This window comes from Oryza brachyantha, chromosome 8 (genome assembly GCF_000231095.2).
Source record: "Oryza brachyantha chromosome 8, ObraRS2, whole genome shotgun sequence".
NCBI lineage: Eukaryota > Viridiplantae > Streptophyta > Magnoliopsida > Poales > Poaceae > Oryza > Oryza brachyantha.
Genome location: NC_023170.2, coordinates 4,324,466 through 4,336,955, shown reverse-complemented (window position 1 = coordinate 4,336,955; position 12,490 = coordinate 4,324,466). Strand labels below are relative to the sequence as shown.

Sequence of the window (12,490 nt, the reverse complement as noted above, 5' to 3'; positions counted from 1 at the left end):
GCGATAGCGAAAATGCAAATCAAAATGTGCGTTTTAGCTCGTCTTCAGGCCTGACCTGCGGTTGCAGGAAACATCAGATTGGGTCATTTATTTGTAGAACTTGTTCATGAATGGCTACTTTTGCCCACGGGGTTATATATATCCCTTTGAGAAATCGTATGATGTTTCATAGTTCGTGAGGACTTCATCGAGATTTCTCAGGTTCATTTATTTGTAAAACTATCAGATTGTACGTTGCATCGATATAGATGACTATGCATGATCTGTAAAGGCCTTACAGGCCCAACCCACTAACAGATCATATTATAAAATCGTTGTAGCCGCCGGTCCATAACACTATTAGCATCCTACTACTAATTAAGCTCTCAGATAACCTCTATTTATTCATGTGTACAATATTTTGCTCCCTCCAATTTTTAGTAGTAAAGCTCTGCCACTTCATCCACTGGTTCTTGCTTGTTGCTATCACCATTGATTTTAACAGCAACAGGCCGATCCTCTATTCTCTTCACCACTGACACATATAAAACTAATATGTACACCTCTTTCCAATAACCTATTATATGCTCCCCTCCCTTTACAGGCCCTAAATCCACCTCTCACCTTCTTCCGAGGCCCAAAACCCCTCTCCTGGCCTGGTCAAAGCTCTCCCCCACCGGTCAAACCCGTCTTTTAATCTTCCTCCATACCCCACCTTTGTCCAATCCCGTCTATCTGAAAAGTACAGTAATATGAAGACAAAAATACAGTAACATGCTTTATAAAATACAATAACAACATCTCGACAGATCTAGTTTTTTAAATCATTTTTTTTAACCATTGTAGTGAAACGGTTTTAAAAATAATATAAGATTCATGAGATATTGCTCTTTAAAGATTGGGAATATAACATTTTAGCTCTCCCACATATATTAGATGTACTGTAACAATAGTATGTAGTCACACCTCGTGTTACTGTATTTCGATCATAATGTTACTATACTTATATCATGATGTTACTACAATTATACAGTAACAGCGCACATATTACTGCACCACTTATATTGCTATGTTAGTGCATAATTACAGTAACAATACATATATTTTATAGTAATATGACGTTATTACTACATAGAATGTGTAGCGTTACTGTAGCTATTGCCATAGCATTAGCGTATACTAATACAAGTACTATAGATATTTCTTAAGATTTTAAACTTTAAACAATTTTATCTCTCACCTCATATATTACTTTTTAAAAACGTTTATACCACATTGTTAGAAAAAAGTGGTTTAAAAAAATTGATCCCTCGTGGGTATGTTTCGATGTTGTTACTGTAAATTAGTTGTCGTGTTACTATATTTTTGTCTTCATGTTACTACAAAATTCCTCTAGGACTAGGAGTGGGTTTAGATAGACATGAGAGAAAGCCCATAAGGGAGTTGATCCATGGGGGAACTCTTTAACCAATCTTTAAATGAGGTGGATGATTTTTTAGTCTTGAAAAGAGAGGGAGGTGGGATAGACCTTAAGAGGCCTTGGAAGTGAGGGGGTATAGAATAGCTTATACTAAGGATGCATGTATTAGTCTTGCTATGTGTGTGTGTGTGTATATATATATATATAAAGGTAATTAGAATTTAAAAGTGTTACTTTAAGGGAAAAATATACCATACTACTTGTGAGCTAATAAAATAGTGATCAAATTAGTTTTTATCATGTTTATATGTGGACTCATAATATATTTTATTACATATTTAATAATATGGGACATGTGGGCGGATATATCTTTTCCTATATCCTAACCCATATTTTTTTATGGATTCGGGTTCGAACTAAGATAATATCGGGTATCCATTTATATTTCCCATATTCTTCTCATGAGGCTTGAGTCGGACGGGAAATACCTGTCCCGTTTTCACCCATACATATGCATGTCTAGGGCTGTTAAAAAGCTTGAAGCTCGAGAGCTGTTCCAGCTCGGCTCACTTCAGACTCGGTTCAAACTCGGCTCGAGCTTCTAATGAGCCGACCCCGAGCCTGATCGGAAGCTCGCGAGCTTTCTCGAGCCGAGCTCGAGCTTCTCAGGAGCTTACATATACATGTTATTTTTATTTTTTATTTGATAAAATAGTAGATTAACAATAAATTATTATATATTTAAAAGAAAAATTAATTTGTTTTATTATTATATTAATTTTAAATCTTATTTATAATTTATTTAATATAGTTGACTTAAAATTATTATTTTTATTTATAAATATCATAAAAAAATATATATATCATATACTCAAACCGAGCTCGCGAGCCTAACCGAGCTCGAGCCGAGCATGTCTAAGAGCTCAAAGGTTTGCTAGGCTCGATTTGAGTTCGGCTCGAGCCTGTGTCGAGCTCAAGCTTGGACAGGTCAGCTCGGCTCGTTGACAGCCCTATGCATGTTCCCTTTTTTTCTTACCACACCTACGTTGCTTTTCATTTATCAGAGCAAGTTCAATAGTTTAGCCAAGTACTATCTCAAAATCATCTCTTGATAATCTAATAGTCAATTCATATAATAACTAACTACAAAACATATACTGTCATGTCTCACCTATTATACCCATATTATGTCTTGGAGTCTATATTACAGCTGGCTATAAATTTATAGTTCGCTACTCTTTTCTCATCTCTCTTTATGTTTTTAAAATATATTTACAGCTGTATTATACTTTTAATATACTCCTCCATCGATCAAAAACCACGAGCTCTCACCCTTCCAAAAGTCCAAACAAGAGAAACGAGGGAGGCGGAGGTCCCAAAGCCAAAGCCACGGAACAAAAAGAGAAAAAACACAAAAGCCCTCTCCACAAAAACCCGCAACATCTCCAGCCGAGCCCGAATCCCACCCTCGTTCCTATCGCCACCTCCGCGCCTCGACTCGCCGCGCCAATGGAGGCCGCCGCCGCCGCCGCGCCAGCCAGATCCGCGCTCCCCTTCCCTGGCCGCCTCGCCGCCGCCGCCCGCCCAGGACGCGCGCCGCTGCCCGCCCCGGCACGGCGCCTCGTCGCTCGGCCCCTTCGCGCGGCGGGGGATGGCGCCGCCCACGCGGTGGAGGCCAAGGAGGCGCTCCCCATCGAGAAAAGTCGGTTCCATTTCGTTCTCTTCTCCTCGTCTCTCTCTCTCTCTCTCTCTCTCTCTCTCTCTCTCTCTCTCGTCCTCCTCCTCCTCCTCCTCCTACTGCGTCGCTTGATGTTCGTGTGACCGTGTGCTTTGCCTCTCGCAGGGTTCCCTCCCTTCCCGAGCGTCATGGACATCAACCAGATCCGCGAGATCCTGCCCCACAGGTCAGCTTTCTGTGCGTCTCACTGCCTCGGCATGTGCTTCGATTGGCTCACAGGATGTTCGCATTGCCACAATTTACTATTCAGAATTACTGGATAAAAATTACAATCGCCATTTCCAAGTTTAATAGGAGGCATATGAACTTTTCGTTCAATCTGTTGAAAATAATAATAAGAAGAAGAAGAAGAAATATCCTGAAATTAGAGTAAACATGGTGTTTTAACCAAATAAAAGTACAGCAGGGTAGTCTGAATTAATGTAGAGCTACAATTACAAGGTTATGTCCATTTCTTTTTATTTCACTTGGGGAAGAGAAATTCATGGTGTACTTTTCAACTAAAAAGTGGCTTGCATATTATATATCTTTTTGCTTGCCTATGTGGACATATAGCTGATGGTCCCAAGTAAGAAAATTGATTGGCCATGATTAATGAATACACAATCCTTTAGTACTTTCTCCTAACTTCTTGTGTATTTCAATGTGCATGTTAGGTTTCCATTCCTTTTGGTTGATAGAGTTATTGAGTACAAGGCAGGAGAATATGCGGTTGGGATCAAGAATGTCACGATAAATGATAATTTCTTCCCTGGGCATTTCCCAGAACGACCGATTATGCCTGGTGTTCTCATGGTTGAGGTATGATTCACTATATTTCCTCTATGTGCTGCGATGAAATTGTTTAGTATATGGCATGTGTTGTTTACTAAGGCGCGATCATCTCTAGTTGAGTTATATACTTATATTTTTTATAGTTGTATTGCCATCTCTGCCTGATCTAATTGTCTACTTTTCTTGATGTGTATTTATACTGTCTAGAAAAATGTCCACTTTACTCCATCTAACTATTTCAGCAGAGCACTTAACCCCCTTAAATATTTCTGTCTCATTTTACACTCTGTAGTATAGATTTTTCTGCAACTATGTTCTTTTTATTATCCAAACTGCACCAATGTTCCAACACCCAGCTTAAAATCCCATAGCTGGCTGATGTTTTTTTTTTAAGATAATGAACTGGGTGATGTTTATAGCTGTGTTTTTTACTTTGTGCATATTCTGCTGAGGGCTTGACTGGGTGTTTGTTAATTGCTTATTATTCTATCAAGTAGACAAATATCTGAACTTCCCTCACGTGAGATATTCCATTTCTACCTTATGGACAGGCTATGGCCCAGGTTGGGGGTCTGGTGATGTTGCAGCCTGAGGTTGGCGGATCTCGGGACAATTTCTTTTTTGCAGGGATTGACAAAGTGAGGTTCAGGAAGCCAGTAATTGCTGGGGATACCTTGATCATGAGAATGACTCTGACCAAGTATCAGAAAAGATTTGGTCTTGCCAAGATGGAAGGAAAAGCTTATGTTGGTGGCGACCTAGTATGTGAGGGCGAGTTCCTCCTGGTTAGCGCAACCGAATAGTGCGAAGGGCACCTAGTATTGTGTGATTCTCTTGTAGAATCATGATTAGAATGGGATGAGGTCCATTGCTTGAGGAAGTTAGGTTCTGAACTGAACTTGCGGCATTTGAGGCTATCTTTTTATTTACCTGTTAGGTACTTAGGTGCGTTGAGTCCAAATGTCCAAAGCGCTATATGTTAAGTTCAGGCGATTAATTCTGCAAACCTGGCTGTGTGCTGTTGTAAACTTGTAATACATGATACAATCTCTTCCATACAATTTCATGAAATAAACAATGCTTGTTGGGTTGTGCTTATATTGAATTTCTGGATAAATATGTAACACTAGTGCGACACAAGTGGTACTAATAAAAATATCATATCATAGATATCCTGTAATCTTCTCATAGTATTCCTATGAATTTTTGGACTGAGAAATTGACATGTCAAATTACAGTCATTTTTCTCTTGCACTCGTCAGCTTCTCGCTGAAGGAATACAATTATAAGCAACATCGTTTGACCTTTTCTGATGAACAAAAGACCTTTTGTCACAAACAACAATAGGAAACAAAAAGATAAGTTCAAGGGTAAATTACCCTGTCTGCTCATCTTAAATAAAGTCAACTGGAATTAGTCAACACAAACACACCATAATCACATCCCATGGTTGTAGTTAAATTATACCTGAACTTCAAGGAACCATCATGATCCAAGTCGTCTTGGTTGCCCAGTCAACTCTTCGGTTCAGAAGCGATAAGCAGCCTTAATTTTATGTTAATTAAGAGACTCAATTCCGCTTGATGTATAGTCAAATCAGTATAGATGTTGTGGGTTGTCTTGAGGCTGTTAGGATAGCTTAGAAGATGGCTAATCTTGTGGCAATGAACATGAAGAGGAAAGAACATGCTGAAGTGTCCAACCATGGACTCTCCATCTTTCTTGATCCCAAGAGGCTCAAGTTGCAGGTATGGCAATGGCAATTGCCAAGTTCTGTCCTTTCTCCTCTGTACTAATTCACATACATAAGAATCTTGTTTTTTAACGATGTCGAGTTAGCATTATTTGTGCTAAATCCCAGAAGGCATGAGATTGGAAGTCCTAAATTCAGCATGGGGTGGAAGATCCTAAGAACTCCTCTATTTTGGTTTCCTAGGGATGTAAATTGTTTTGCTTTCTTAAGGATTTTAATTATCTCTCTTAAATATTTGAATTCTTACTTTTGCATAAGGAAAGCATGAGATCATCCACATGATGAGATACCATAATTGATTGATTCACTTTACTCACCCAGCTCATGATCTGCTTGAATTATTCCACTACCTAAACCTTTATCAGTGCATGAAAAATTCAGAGTCATAGGGTTTTGTTCATGATTTCTGGGCAAACGAGACATTTAGTTCATGAGTTGCAATGTTTTTTCCTCTTCTTGCTGTCATCAGGATGGAGAGATTCCAGACATGATGGAAGAAGAGAAAGCAGGTGCTCCAACTGATGCTAATGTGCCAGCCATGGCCTCATCATCATGGCTGCAGCCGACTCAGGACCAAAAGGCTGTCCATCACACACTGAACATTCCATATGGGATGGCATCTTCAGAGCCACCATTCCAAGCCGCCACCGCCACCGCCACCGTCGCCGCCATGGACATCGAGGTTGAGCTCCAGCAGCGGCAGCCTCAGGCTCAGCCGTGTCAGCAGGCACCTTTCTGGTCAGGTCAGTGAACGTAAGATGGTTCAATTGTTCAAACTAAGCTATGTTGGTGCTGATCTTACCTGTGAAAAATAGCCTTCAGCATGCTGGTAGTAAGTAGAACTGAAGCAGAAGCACCATGGTGTTCTTGATTTTGATTGTTTTTTAGCTAGTTGTGATGAGTGCATGTGGGCTGGATTTTGGAAGTATTTGAAGAGTGAAAGAACAATTTGGAACTTATTTTTTACTAATTGAAAATTGAAACGATTGTTGCCCTACCATGCAGGTTTCTTCTGAACTGCAGAGACCGACGACAAAGCTGCTGGAATCGGAGGGAGTTCCAATTTTTTTTAAAAAAATCACAAACTGCTAGATCACTACAAGTTGTTCTGAGCATGTTTATGTTAGCATGTGACTAGCATAGAGTATTTCTAATACTCCAATCCATGTTGTCATAATATCCTGATTTAGACAAGTACAGGTTGTTGATCTATGTATGCTGATTCGATGGTTAAGAGTATGCCATGTGAATGTCATCTGGAGATTCTTTCAGAGGATTCTCTCTTTCAGACGAATTTAGTTTGCAGATTTAGCTGTGAGAATCATATTAGCCTTCAATACGATGTTGTGTATCAGACCATTCATCTGCAGTCAATACCATGGCTGTGTTATTTGGCTGACGAAAGATAAAAGATTTCCTGATCTTCTAATAGTTAGTACTAGTATAAATGATAAAATTAGTTACTATAAAATTAAAAATACACTCTATAAAGGTGAGATGATAAAAAAATTATTTATAAAAAATACTCTATTTAATAGTTCGAAAAAGATGTGCATAGAAACCAAGTAATAATCTGGTGCATAAGAATGCAGCCCATATTTTAGCTCAAAGTGAACACATTTTCATCTTCAATGTACACTGATACAAGTACCAGGCACTGATGAGCTGAGCAAACCGAACAAAATATTTTCAGACCAGGTAAATCAAATAAATGAAATAGACTGCTCGTCGCACGGTTTGTTGTCTCAGAAGTATCGTTTAGTACAATTAGGGAGTATGCAACTCTAATCACTCCACACACTGTTAAGTATAACATACAAGTATACAACAGTGGTTTGCTGAGCACCTGTTCAGCTATGAATAATGCCCCTCCAGGGACAAGAAAGTAAAAAAAAAAAGAATCATGTATGTGAACTCTTGCTGTTATGTGGACATTCCTGACGAAAAAAGGGCGACAGTAGATTTTTTTTAGTTTAGTTCCTTGATCTGGCTCCCTCGCTGAATGGCCATCAATTGTAACTGACTATGACCTTTCTATAGCCATGTAAGTGTTGCAATCTCTGTTGTAATACTTGAATATATGTGGCGGCATGCCTTCCCTCTGTTTACTGCAAAAATTAAGTGCCATAATATTTCTGAACCATTAATCTCCAGAGACAAATTTCTTTTGTGTGTAGTATCTGTCTTCGCTTGCCTTCTTTTTCAAGTTCCTTTTCTGTTTACCAAAAAGAACACAGGATACATGTATAGTTGGGAAAATACTAGTGATCGGCAGATCAAAATAAAAATGTTTCCTATGCATGAAGTAAATCCCTGAGACCACAAATGTACCTTGTAAGCTTCATGGTTATCAATTATTCTGGTAGCTACAGAAACGGTTGTTATAGGTTTGGGGCTTGTGATTGTTTGGAAAATACCCATGCTCTTTGGAACGGCATATGGATCAATACCACCCTGCAGCATGTATTCGTCAAGTACCAAGTAGAATTGGGCAATTCATTCTGGTAACCTTTCAACAAGTTGTGATTAGATTAAAATTAAGCACTTACCACAGAACTGCCCTCGGTTACTGTCCCATGAACAACCAGTGAAATGTTAAATGTAGTGATCTGCACCATTTGATAAGAGAAGGTGTGAGGACTTTATTCAGTTGTCAAAAGATGTCAAATGAAACTGCATTGTGGCCACTACAATCATTATTAAACTTATTCACACAACCATATTTGAACATACGTGGATCAACTCAGAGAAGTTTCAACATACCATATCTCTCGAGACCTCCCATGGTGCGCCTATTATAACTTCATCAACATAACGACATGCAAGTACACTGAGTGTTCGCTCGTGGAGGTGCATGATAGGACGGTACCCTCTTCTATCCCTGGACATTAGAACACATAAGCATCTTATATGAATCAACGAAAGAGAGATCGCATACCATAAATCAAATGTATTTTATATTCGCTTGCAGTTAGCTAGATTCCCAAAATATTAAGTGAAGAAACCAAATAAGTACCTGATTGCCTGGTCATCATGGACACCAACAAGAAGGAAGTCACCAAGTTGTCTTGCACTTCTGAGGATCTGCATTAAACATAAATAATATAATATTCTCAATTGCAAAATATGTGAACCACAGCAAAGAACAATCGGGTGAGTTATGATAAAATGATTGGCATATGATAATATTAACCATAAAAATTACCTCAACATGGCCGGCATGGAAAAGATCAAAAGCACCATCTATATACACAACACGAGCACCTGGCGAAGGAGCCTGAGTGCATATGAGCATATTGTTCAATAAAAGCAATAGCCATAAAATGTGTACAAAAATTGCCAACTATATATCGTCAAGATTATCATTCATGACCAAGAATGAAAAGATACAAGTGGACATATCATATATTGATGTGTTATGTGTGTGATAAGTCAGATTAACCTTAGCCCCGACATAACTGAGAACATACTTACTTAAATCATCGTACCTGTCCATTTGAAAACTGCATTATCCGGCGAGATGTTGGAAGAAAATTGGATAACTGACTTTTGACTAGATCACATGTATCGGCTCCACCATTCTGATTGACAGCAACATTTGCATCCATGGTAGTTTCCGTAATGGAAGCTTCTTTCTGCTTGAATGTCAGTAGTATCCTCCCTGGGTGGAAAAAAATCATTATTCTCACATTAAGATCACAATGGACTGAGAACACATCATTTTAGAATGAGCATGACAAGCATTCTTCATGTCAAGAATTATCACTTGATGACCTATTAGTACTGATCCATGTGGTAATCTTACCGACTATATCAGTGCTTGAGACACCTTCAGTGCGTTTGATTTGCTTGTAGCGTCCAACTTTCTTTGCTAAAGCATAGGCATCCGTTCCATCAGGAAGGAGACAAGGATCATCTCCATGTATAATGTAATCAATGTTGTATTTATTGAAGAGGGTATTCATAAATTCTTCTGTAATCTCATAGGGTGCATTTGGAATGACTTCGTCCACCCACTTCAATCCACTAACAAGCGTCAACCTATAAAAATAGCAGGTGAATGGAGAACCAGAAGCTTGTGCATCTACCAAAAAGAGAATTTGCAATTAATAATAAAGATAAACTAGGACTAGGACTAGGTAGTTGATAGCCCCAATCTCTTGAGAGGACAAGAACTTCAGTTGATCCCATAAAAAATCCAAATGGGATGTATGGGAAAGGGTTTGCAACATCATCAATAACATAGTAGAGTACTTAAGGAAATGAAATCAAAAAAAAGTTATCGTATGCCTCAAATTAGCAAGGAGACCCAGATCTTAGAGCGAATTTGCAATTGAAGATGAGGCAATTCTATGTGAAGATGAGGTAATTCTATGAATGACAAGAGATCTAGAAAGAAAGCCTTCAGAAAAAATTTTGGCCATCAAATAATCAGGTTGTGATTCTACAAGCTTCTCCAGTCAATTTTGCAGTCCTACTGCTAACATCTAGCATAACTTACAGAAATAATTGAAGAGCGTTGCACAAATAAAAGAAAACTACTTTCTTTAGTACCTCTCATCCATTGAAAGCACAGGTGGACCCTTGTTCGCCACAATCTCCTCATCGCTGACAACTCCCACTACAAGTTGATCTCCCAACACCTTGGCCTGCCGCAATGCATTTGCATGGCCATAGTGCATGAGGTCAAAGCATCCATCCATGTAAACTCTCACAGGCCTTTTCCGTTCCTTCTTCTTTGGAAGTTGTCCTAGATATGGCCAAAAATATGGAGCAAAAGGAGCACCAATTCCTCCAAAGTAGCCTGTAGATAACCAAAGTATGGCGACGGTGACCATAACTCCTCCAATCCCAAACAACTGGGAATAATATCCACTACTCCAGAGCCCTTGGTTGCTCTCAAATGCTAACAAGCCCATCATCGTTTGACGAGCAGGTGTATTATCTTGGTATGATTTCTGAAAATAAAGAATAAGCAATAATCAAAATGAGATCGAAGAGTTGAGGAATTGACACAAAAGGGTAGTCGTATACATAGAGATGGAAAACGTGTCATCCCCAACCAATGGAGATACATCCTAATTTCTTTATTGTTTTCATGAAAGTGACTGCAAGGAAAGGTGTCTTTTTTCTTCAATAATTTATTATGAAAGGTTTGACGGAGATTAGACGCATAAGCAGAAGAAATCGCTATTTTTTTCTAGATGTGATTAGCTATCAAGCCATGCTGAGCAAATCGTAACCACCAGATATATTTCATAAAGCTACAGCACGAGAAAAAAATGTTTGGAATATACAACGGACTTAAATTGCGTTTACAAGAAGCCACACGACCACAACCAATGGAGGCAAAATAATGCACGCTGATTGCATGAGCGTGTTCTACCTTTTCCCATCAGGTCATCTCAGAAGAACAGCTCAAGCACAACGAAATGCTCTTCTGTATCACCAAATTAAATAAACAAACCATTGGAACACCTACTTTAATAGAAGCAAAGGAAATCTAGCAGCGAAAACTACGATCCACAATTCCATAGTGGCAATACCGGCCATAGCATATTTTAGACAAATTATTAGTAAAGACAAAACGAAATAATAATTTGATTCCGATTGAAGCTAAAGCTCATCGTTTTGCACGGCAGTCAGCTATGAGCAAACCAGAACCTGAAGAAGTGAAGTGGCGATCAAAAAAAAACCAAAAGAAGCACAATTTTTTTGGGGAGAAAGGAAACACAAAAACAAAGCATCAGCTCAAATCCCCCAACTGGAATCCCGCAAATAATCGAGACAATCAATCCCGAAACCGTTCCATCCGCCCGCGATCTCCAATGAAGCACGAGCCAACCACCTAATCTATCGACCGACGAGAACCACCAAAAAAAACTTTTTTATAATTTTTCAAAAAAGGAGAGAACAAATTCGGCGTGATTTTTCATAAACAACAGGCCGCGAGATTCATCGAAACTCGCGAAAAAAAATTACGGAATCCCCCCCCCCCCCCCCCATTCGAGCAATACAATGCAAGCGCCAGCCGGAACCGAACGGCGGGAGGAGCACGCGGTTAGGGAGGTGAGGAGGATCGGTAGAGACGGACCGAGATCGGGCGGGGCGGGGCGGCGGCGAGATTCCGCCGCGGGCGGCCAAGAGAGAGAGAGGTCTCCGTCGGAGGAGAGAGAGAGAGAGAGCGCGCGGCGCGGATCTCGCGCCCGGTCCCGGGGTCGGCGGCGGCGGCGGCAGATCTGCCACGAGGCTGGTTAATCCGGCGCGCTCCCCCTCCTCTCGCTCCGGGCGGGCGGGCGTGCGTGCGTGCGCCGCGCCTCTCCCTCTCTCTCTCCCTCTCTCTCGGTTTGGGGGAAGGGAAGAAGCGAAGCGAATTTAGGGAAGACGAGCCGAGCCGAACCTTGGTTTCTGTGCAATGCGGTCTCGGGTTGCAATTGGTGTCCACCACCAACTGCTTTGTTTTCGCCATTGCAACCCTGCATTTATCCTTGAATTTTTTATTTTTAAAATATTTTTAATAAATAATTTTATTATTAAACCTCGAAAAAGAATATTTTATCACCTAAACTTTTGTTGGATTAGTGTGGTAAGACAACACTAGGAATGCTCTGATGCGATGTCGAGAATTTATGAGATTAAGTTAGATTAGTGATGTGCCTATTCACTAGACAACAAATTAAAAGACAGAGGAAAATGGACAGAAATAGAGTTGTCATTGATGTTTAGTTTTTTTATAAAATAGGGTGCGTTCGAAAACTTTGCTTTTGTACATTGTTCGCTTTACTCCACCCCGTAAACACTGGCATATTCAAATCCTTGAGCAATA

At 39.8% G+C, this 12,490-nt stretch overlaps 3 protein-coding genes across 4 annotated transcripts; 2 read left to right on the top strand and 1 right to left on the bottom strand.

The window, feature by feature from the left end:
- The first annotated feature begins 2,798 nt into the window (after positions 1–2,798).
- Positions 2,799–5,009, top strand: LOC102708174 (3-hydroxyacyl-[acyl-carrier-protein] dehydratase FabZ-like). Its single transcript, XM_040527211.1, has 4 exons — positions 2,799–3,101; positions 3,243–3,303; positions 3,794–3,938; positions 4,463–5,009. The coding sequence occupies exons 1-4, from the start codon at positions 2,909–2,911 to the stop codon at positions 4,712–4,714; spliced, it is 651 nt and encodes a 216-aa protein (XP_040383145.1). The 5' UTR covers positions 2,799–2,908; the 3' UTR covers positions 4,715–5,009.
- A 477-nt stretch (positions 5,010–5,486) lies between these two features.
- On the top strand, positions 5,487–6,988 carry LOC102721385. The gene is made up of 3 exons (XM_006659160.3): positions 5,487–5,659; positions 6,134–6,407; positions 6,670–6,988. The coding sequence occupies exons 1-3, from the start codon at positions 5,558–5,560 to the stop codon at positions 6,678–6,680; spliced, it is 387 nt and encodes a 128-aa protein (XP_006659223.1). The 5' UTR covers positions 5,487–5,557; the 3' UTR covers positions 6,681–6,988.
- Positions 6,989–7,350: 362 nt separating this feature from the next.
- On the bottom strand, positions 7,351–12,098 carry LOC102721101 (ethanolamine-phosphate cytidylyltransferase-like). Of its 2 annotated transcripts, none has more exons than XM_006659159.3 (10): positions 12,065–12,098; positions 10,219–10,622; positions 9,470–9,705; positions 9,153–9,325; positions 8,870–8,941; positions 8,681–8,748; positions 8,428–8,545; positions 8,214–8,273; positions 7,996–8,118; positions 7,351–7,879 (listed from the first exon to the last, which is right to left on the bottom strand). In XM_006659159.3, exons 2-10 carry the CDS (start codon positions 10,584–10,586, stop codon positions 7,808–7,810), a joined length of 1,290 nt encoding a protein of 429 aa, XP_006659222.1. In that variant the 5' UTR covers positions 10,587–10,622; positions 12,065–12,098; the 3' UTR covers positions 7,351–7,807. The 2 variants fall into 2 exon arrangements, with proteins under 2 accessions (XP_006659222.1, XP_040382615.1); XM_040526681.1 differs by having other exon boundaries at positions 11,759–12,088.
- Between the last annotated feature and the right edge of the window lie 392 nt (positions 12,099–12,490).